The sequence below is a fragment of the Cucurbita pepo genome, unplaced genomic scaffold (genome assembly GCF_002806865.2).
Source record: "Cucurbita pepo subsp. pepo cultivar mu-cu-16 unplaced genomic scaffold, ASM280686v2 Cp4.1_scaffold000864, whole genome shotgun sequence".
Classification (NCBI taxonomy): domain Eukaryota; kingdom Viridiplantae; phylum Streptophyta; class Magnoliopsida; order Cucurbitales; family Cucurbitaceae; genus Cucurbita; species Cucurbita pepo.
Window position 1 is genome coordinate 2,462 of NW_019647073.1, and position 8,006 is coordinate 10,467.

Sequence of the window (8,006 nt, forward strand, 5' to 3'; positions counted from 1 at the left end):
GAACAGCTAAAGGGAATGCTTTCAAGCCATGATGGCCACCTACCTAAAATTTCATATGCTACAAATTACCCGAACAACCAAATGTAGTAAGGTCAAGTGGTTGTCTGGTGAGAAACTGGCCCGAACACTCATGAATATAAAAAATATACTGTTCCAAGTCTAAATTAGGCTGCTGTTTTTCTTATTAATTTCTAGAGAATTACATATCCCTTAAAATCTAAATCACTACATATTCTAAATGATCTAAATAATCTAAATACGCTAGATACTAGTTAAAAGTAAATCTAAATAATAATCCCTAGATACTAGGCAACTAGATCTAAATAATAATCCCTATGATAAATTAGGGAGGTCAACTACTTCCCTTATTTAATGGAATTACACAAATATCCTTCGACACTCCTCCTCACTCAGTAATAGGCATCGTTTAATCTTAGCTTGGATACTAACTCATGAATTATACAAATATCTCCTAACTGAAGGCTAATCTTTCGACAAATACTTTTTACTTTCTTTATTTTGATGTAAATTTCAATAATGCTTCTAAATTTTGAAAAGCTTCATTTTAATTCTTGAACTTTGAAATTGTTGTAGGAAAAAAATTAAGAGGTTTTTCGTTAATATGATTATTAAAAATGGACATCATGGATGCTGATACATGACATCATTTATGATATTCATGCAAATTGACGTGGTAGCCGATGTGTAGAATTGATTATTTGAATGATGTTTTTCTTGCAAGTCTAAATTGTCTTGCTACACTTATTATTTCAGAGAGGTACATGTCCTTCTATAATACAAAAAGCTAACTAAATCTCTAGATTCTAGGTACAATATTTAAATAAATCCCTAGATATTACTTCTCTCATAAATATTTCTTAAATCAAGGTCATTCCTTCAACCGTTGTAAATGATGTCAAGATAATTTTGAGTTGAAATGGATGGTACAATCATTTTACTATTCATTGCAATTGAATTGTAAATGATGTCAAATATGACTCCCAACTTTTACCTATCGACAGTCATGTTAAATTCCAACTATCAGTTTTTAAAAAAAGTTCTCCCACATATTTTCCAGAACTATTATACAGTTCATGGGATAAAATGAATATTTTCAAAATTATAGAAACTTGCCTTGAACTTCAGGGATATATATATATATATATATATATTATATATATATATTTAATTTAGTTTAAAATAAATTGCATTGAGTGCGTTAATTGGACGCATTTTTTTCTCCTTTTCTGCTTGGAGCAAGGATGGCCCTATTAAAAATTGATTGAATTTATTTGATTGAAATTGCAGTTGTATCAAGGCTGGCAATCGATATGGAGTTGTTTGATGCATGGACTGCCCATGTTTAGTCATGTGTTTGTGGTGGTAAGTTCATGTTTTTTGTTGTAGCTTTTGAAGAGGAAACGATATATTTAATAGCTACTCTGTAAAGGATATCATAGACAATTGGTTTTTGTTTTTGTGTTTGTTTTATTTATGGAAAGTTTGTTATGCAATGAGGGTATCTGCTTTATGCTTCTAATTGATGCTTTTCCTTAGGAGTTTGTAACGTCCTCGCCATCCATCAATTAAAAGTTTGTTTCTTGTTAAAAAAGCTTGTTTCTTTTATATACAAATGAACTCAATGATAGTGAAAAGCCGAAGGAGTTGCAACAAAAGATCTCTAATTGGTCAGTATTGAAAATGGAGAGTAACTATAAAATATTTTCTATTTAAGACATCAAGATGAGGAAATAAGTGATAGAACCTCCCAAATCTGACGTAGGCCTTTCCTCCTAATATGTTTGCAAAGATTCGATTTTGAGCCAATCTTCTTGGAACAATGCACAAAAATTGTTTACTTGTAGTTGCTTTCAAATATCTTTTAAGGTTTGACAAAAAGAACGTTGCATCATAAAATGGATTATAAGGAGTCTAGGACATTGCACCTAAGCTAAAATGCCCCTTATGAGTCTCTAGACGGAACAATAAGAGGTCTCTCTTCTCAGAGACAACACTGTTGAGGATTGAGGTATTCTCTGGGGTTTCTTTTCTGAACTCAATCATTGTTAAGGTCACTCAAGTTTAGAGACCACTGAAAGGTTTTGCAACTTCAAGGAACCTTCAAGCTCCGTAACTTCTTGCAGAATGCTGGAATAAGTCTGCTTGAGCCTGTTGCACAGAATTTAATAAAAACCATAGCCCCTTCTAAGCACCAACTTCTTGAACCAGTCCCTAAGAGAGGTTTTGACGATCTAAGAAACGCATAAGGTGCTACCATTTAGCCACCTCTCGATCATAAATAAGGCTCTCTAAAACCAATAGTCCAGCTGCTACTTACATTAGGCTGTTCATGACCTTTTTAACTTAGAGAAGTTTATTGGAGAATAACATGAAGAGCCTTAAAAGATTTTGTATAAAGTGGGAATTATTATTTATTTATTTATTTTTGATAAGAGACAGTTTCATTGATGATTGAAATTTATATAAGGGATGTAATATCCATTATGATTACAAAAAATCTTCCCAATTTACAACGAGGGAGGTACAACTGTACGAAGTAAAAATATTAGACAGCTTACACCAAAATATAGCTTGGTAAACAATATTGTCGAAGAGTTTTGTATAAATTTGTGTCATATGGTCAGAAGAAAGTATAGGGTCTATCTCCGATGTTAATCTCAGTGAAGCCAGTTAAGATGTCCTTTACCTCAATAATACTAACACATTGCTCCTAGAACTACTGTAGTGACGTTTCTTAGGCAGCCCACCTGTGGTGAGTTTTTCATGTTTAAGCATCATAATTTCTTTTCATGTTTGAGCATCATAATTTCTTTCAGAAAGAATCAGGATCAAAAGATGCCTCGACCACTTTGCAAGATGGGGCTCCTTCCTCTCTTTGGTCCTGTTCATGCAAGCGCTCCCTGAAGCAAGAAATTTTTTTAGTTTTCCTATGTTATCTTCTTTCTGAATTGGCTTCTTCCAGTAGAAAGTTTCTTATACATATATCAATTTTAGACTCAACCATCTTTGGAACAGGGAAGATGGAGAGATAATAAATTGGCAGGCAAGCAGGATCAAAGGGAGGCAGTCTCCTTCTGAGATAGGGTCAGATCTCTACTTTTGTAACATAGCATTTTCTGCACCATGAGGTTTCATTATAACATAGATTCAAGCAAAACCTCAAAGGGCCAGATGGAATTTACTGGTAGACCATTGGAAAAGAGCTTATATTGAATCTTGATACCTTTGCAGCTCTAGAATGTTCCTTATTGTTGGTGTCAATGTCATTCATGACCCTCTGAGATTAAATAAACTTAGGACGTTACCTACTCCAAACTGCCATTGAAATATAAATTTACTAAATACTGGCTGACTGACCTACTGTACCAGTACTGAGTTCGTAATTATGATCTGAGTCAAATTTTTCCGATTGGGATCCGTTTTTGTAACTCCCAAGGTCTTGCCTCTTGGGGTTTTCTCATCTCCTTTTGTGCATCTTCTCTTTGATTAATGAATATGTCTTGTTTCTTATATAAAATAACCTACTCTACCAAGTTACCTACTAAAGCATCTGACTTATATGTCCTTCTGCTAAAACCAACTTCCTGCAATTATATGTTGCTGAGTGCTGACTATATAATGGATATTTATTTTTTTTCTTACAAATGAGTAAGTGTTTGTTAGATCACCATAGTTATTTTGAAGTCATCTCAGGAGTGTGGACTTATCTCTTGTTACTTATAGACATACATTTTAATGCTATGCTATAATGAAGTTTATTGTATTTGAGAATCAATGCAGGCGGATGCTGCTCTGTTGCTTCTTGGAAAAATAATTGAACGAGTGAGTTCATATTTCCCAATGACTTTACTTTCTTGTTCTTTCTGTTGAGTAGTTAGAGTGAATCTTTCTACTGTATTGTTAACTTCCTAGAACTTTTTTTTGTTGGCTCAAGTCTCTCATGTAGTCCAATGAGAAGAAGTTTCACTTCTCTTAAAAAACAAGTCCCTCATGTAGTCCAATGAGAAGAAGTTTCACTTCTCTTAAAAAACAAGTCCCTCATGTAGTCCAATGAGAAGAAGTTTCACTTCTCTTAAAAAACAAGTCCCTCATGTAGTCCAATGAGAAGAAGTTTCACTTCTCTTAAAAAACAAGTCCCTCATGTAGTCCAATGAGAAGAAGTTTCACTTCTCTTAAAAAACAAGTCCCTCATGTAGTCCAATGAGAAGAAGTTTCACTTCTCTTAAAAAACAAGTCCCTCATGTAGTCCAATGAGAAGAAGTTTCACTTCTCTTAAAAAACAAGTCCCTCATGTAGTCCAATGAGAAGAAGTTTCACTTCTCTTAAAAAACAAGTCCCTCATGTAGTCCAATGAGAAGAAGTTTCATTTCTCTTAAAAAACAAGTCCCTCATGTAGCAGTTTCTTTGTTCAGGATTTACTGAAGACATGTGTGATTCCTCAAGATGTTTGGGAACATTTATTTTTCAAACGGATGCCATCGATGTAAGTTCTTATTTTCAACCTTTTTTTAGTCTGATTGAAACCTTTTTAATCCTCTATCATTTCCACTTCTTTTTTTCCCTTTAAATTATCATTATTAAAAAAAAAGAAGTTAATTTCTTGTTTAAAAAAGCAAAGAAAAAACAAGAAACACAATCTTGTGATTGAAACAGGAAAAATGCTTAGAAAATATTGTTCTCCTTAGGGATAAGTTATCCAAATGGAGAAATTCTTGAGGGATTTTGCATTATCTAAAGGAGGGAGAGTTACCTGGATTCTTTTGGTGTTGGCAGCTATTACGTTATATTTCATGTCCATTGTCCAAATGCCAAGAAAATTGGCAATTAGAATAGAGAAATATATGGAATAATGCTTTAGATGGAAAACATGACCTGAAACTAAATCATTTTTTGAGCTGGTGTATTATGTGCAAAAGATGTGTCGAGAACCATTCATTTATTTGTCCATTGCCCCTTTAGATACGTTAGAACTTTGTACGCAGCTTTCCCGATTTGAGAATATGTGGCTGAACCATTCTGAAGTTTTGCCAATGGTAGAATATTGGTTGAAGAATACACCCCTCCGTGGATGGCCGGGGCACGGTTTCATCAACAAACTTAAAGGGTTCCTCGGGGAGTTGGCCTAGCAGAAAGAATTAATTAGAGGAGGTTGGTTTCAATTCATCCTTTCTAGAGAATTAGATGGTCTTACAAGCCCTTTCCTTAAAAGTCTATCCTCTGTCTATTTTGAGGGATAAAAGTGTATCTTTACCCTATTTTTAGGGATCAAAGTGTATCTTTACCCTATTTTTGGGGATGAAAAGCTATCCTCTCCCTATTTTTTGGGATCCCGGGAAAAAGCTAGCATGATTGTAGCAATCCCCGAAGCAAGGAAATCAGTCTAAGCCAAAGAGAACCCCTGCCCCGGAACCTCTAGAAGTGTCTTCGCCGGATCTCTTTCCGGCATCCCAGAGGAAATCATCTGAGAAAGCTGGGCTAGAAAGACTAAAAGAAGTCTTAAAGAAATGGAACAAGGAGGTTTTCGGTTGTATTTCCACAAAAAGAAACCAACTACTAACTCAAATTGCTCTCCTTTGATCAGATGGAGGAAACTAACTCCATCCCTCTAGTTCAACACACACAGAAAAAGCAGAACTTATTTCAAAAGAACTGTCCCTACATCATTATGAATTTGAGCTGCAATGTTTTGTAGTGAGAATGGGGAAGCATCAGTGGCATCTACATTTTCATCCTTTTGGAATGAATTCAAACTTTTGTTTTCATCATTGACCACATGGTTCCATGATTTTATCTCGTCAAGTTTCTAGAATGAAATGATTTCGAAGTCTAAAAATGTTTATTTTCTGGAAAGTTAAGCTAGTATGTACTACACGCATTTGACTGAAATGAGGGGCAAAATTTGGTGCCTGAGAGATGCGTTTTCATAATTCCAGTTGAGCTTTGCATGTTAACAATGTTATTCTAATTACATGGTTATGATGCCATCTAGAGGACTTGAGACTTGAGACTTCGTGCTTGTCATATTTCATAGGATTTTGGGTAGAATATCACCTAATTTTATGTGGTATGGTTGTCTTGCAGATCTGCTTTGTACCTAATATCCTGTTACTTCTCGAGAAAAGGGTCTCAAGTAAGTTGCTTCAGCGGGAATGTCTGTCTCTGCGCATGTCATCTTGATCGCTATTTACCTTGCAATGCTCAGACTGCCAATTTGTCATTTGTCCAGTAGCTGTTATTGCTCTATCCTTGAGTTTGCAATATATTTCGGTTTCCTGGGGAGTATATATAATTTATAAGAAGTTAGATCTATCTACCAGATGGACAAATAAGTTAATTACTTCTCTGTCTAAAAGTGGCCTCCTAAGCCTTGGGGCTAGGAATTGACAGAAGTCACCTTTGCAATCATTTTAACGACATATCATAATTCAGAAGTCAATCAAGATCATGGGGAGATCTCTTAGCACAATATGCTTAGACATAACCCTGAGCAATTACTAAGAAAAATCCTGATCTTTCACAGTTCGTTTAGCATAATTTCTCTTTTCTTGAAGTTCTTTTATTTCTATTTCATCTTAATATTAAGTTACCCATTTTGAGATATACCATGTTGCGCTGGTGGGAGTTTGATATTACATGTGACTATGAGATTCAATTGAGGAATGAACTCCTGACTCATGCAATTTTCTTTTATGTATTATTTTCATTCAGGGTGACCTTCGAGACATTTTCCATCTTAGAAAAAATCTTCTGAGAGCAGTTCTAGGTCATCTTAACTTGAAGGTTTATTCCTTCTCCTCTCTGATTTTTTAATTCTTTTTTCTTTTCTTTTTTTTGTTTGTTGTTGAATCATTAAATATGTAGCGGCTAATCTTCTAATAGTTCAAACGTGAAAACTTAAAACATCGTTTCAATTTAAAGAGTGCAGTATAAAGACTTTCCAGTTTTGCTAGAGAATGAAAATGATATGAACATCAAATGGATTATCATCTGTACTATTTATGAAATGGTTAAAAGGTTTTTTTTTGGAAACTGTGAGAACTCCGATTCAAGGGAGTTACAAAAAACCTCCCCAAATGGATAGTAAAAGGAAAAGCTAGAGTGACGAAGGAGGAGTGAACATTTGCACCTGGAAGAAAAAACAATAGTAAAGAAATGAGTGATTGATGATTCCATGCCCCAAAAAATCAGCTGAGAGAGTAGATCGTGTGGGCCACTTGGGAGGGCAGTCTCCATCCGAATGTTGCAAAAATCTGCTGCAAAATCACAAGATAGGAAGATGTGGCTTTGGGATTCAGGTTGTGTTTACATACGTTGCACTAATGGGGAGATAATCCACATACAGTATCCTAATTTGAGGCTTGTTGCAAGTGTTAAAGGCCTGGTGACTGAGTTCCCATATGAAGAACCTTACCTTATTTTGATATATGATCTTTCCATGTGGCATAAAGGTTGGCCGCATGCTTGTCCTTGTTAAAGTTCAAAATTTCTTTCTTATAAGAAATGGGCAGTCAAATGGTAACTTCAAAGCAACTGGGGGATTATATAAAGAGAGATACTGTCTGTATATTAATTCAAAGAGGTTAGTGCAGTGAGTTAATTGTTGTCAATATCCTTGTAATTTTCTCAATTTTAAATTTAAAGCAGTAGCCATATTAGTACTGACCCCAAACTTTTGATTTTTCCTTGAAATTTGTCTGTTGGCATTTGCATAAAATAACCTTGAGCCTTCTATGAGTGGCGACATTTCAGACCAAAATTCTTGAAGTTGATCCTGATTCTATAAGTTATATACGTTAAACCTGCTTACTTTTGGAAGTTAATAGTACATTTAGTTAGATATTTTCAATAAATGGATTTTCATTGCTTATTTAAGGTCTATTTACATTTTTATATCTCTCCTCTCTTGTAAAACTTGCCCCCATGTGGCACACAAAGAAGCTCACAATGATCACATAATGCAGACTGGCGCATATCCACTAAACGAA

General features: G+C 34.8%; 1 protein-coding gene across 1 annotated transcript; it reads left to right on the plus strand.

The window, feature by feature from the left end:
- Positions 1-1,303: 1,303 nt before the first annotated feature.
- Positions 1,304-7,625, plus strand: LOC111785969 (serine/threonine-protein kinase ATM-like). The gene is made up of 5 exons (XM_023666324.1): positions 1,304-1,383; positions 3,802-3,843; positions 4,434-4,504; positions 6,103-6,151; positions 6,730-7,625. Exons 1-5 carry the CDS (start codon positions 1,345-1,347, stop codon positions 6,829-6,831), a joined length of 303 nt encoding a protein of 100 aa, XP_023522092.1. The 5' UTR covers positions 1,304-1,344; the 3' UTR covers positions 6,832-7,625.
- The last annotated feature ends 381 nt before the right edge of the window (positions 7,626-8,006 follow it).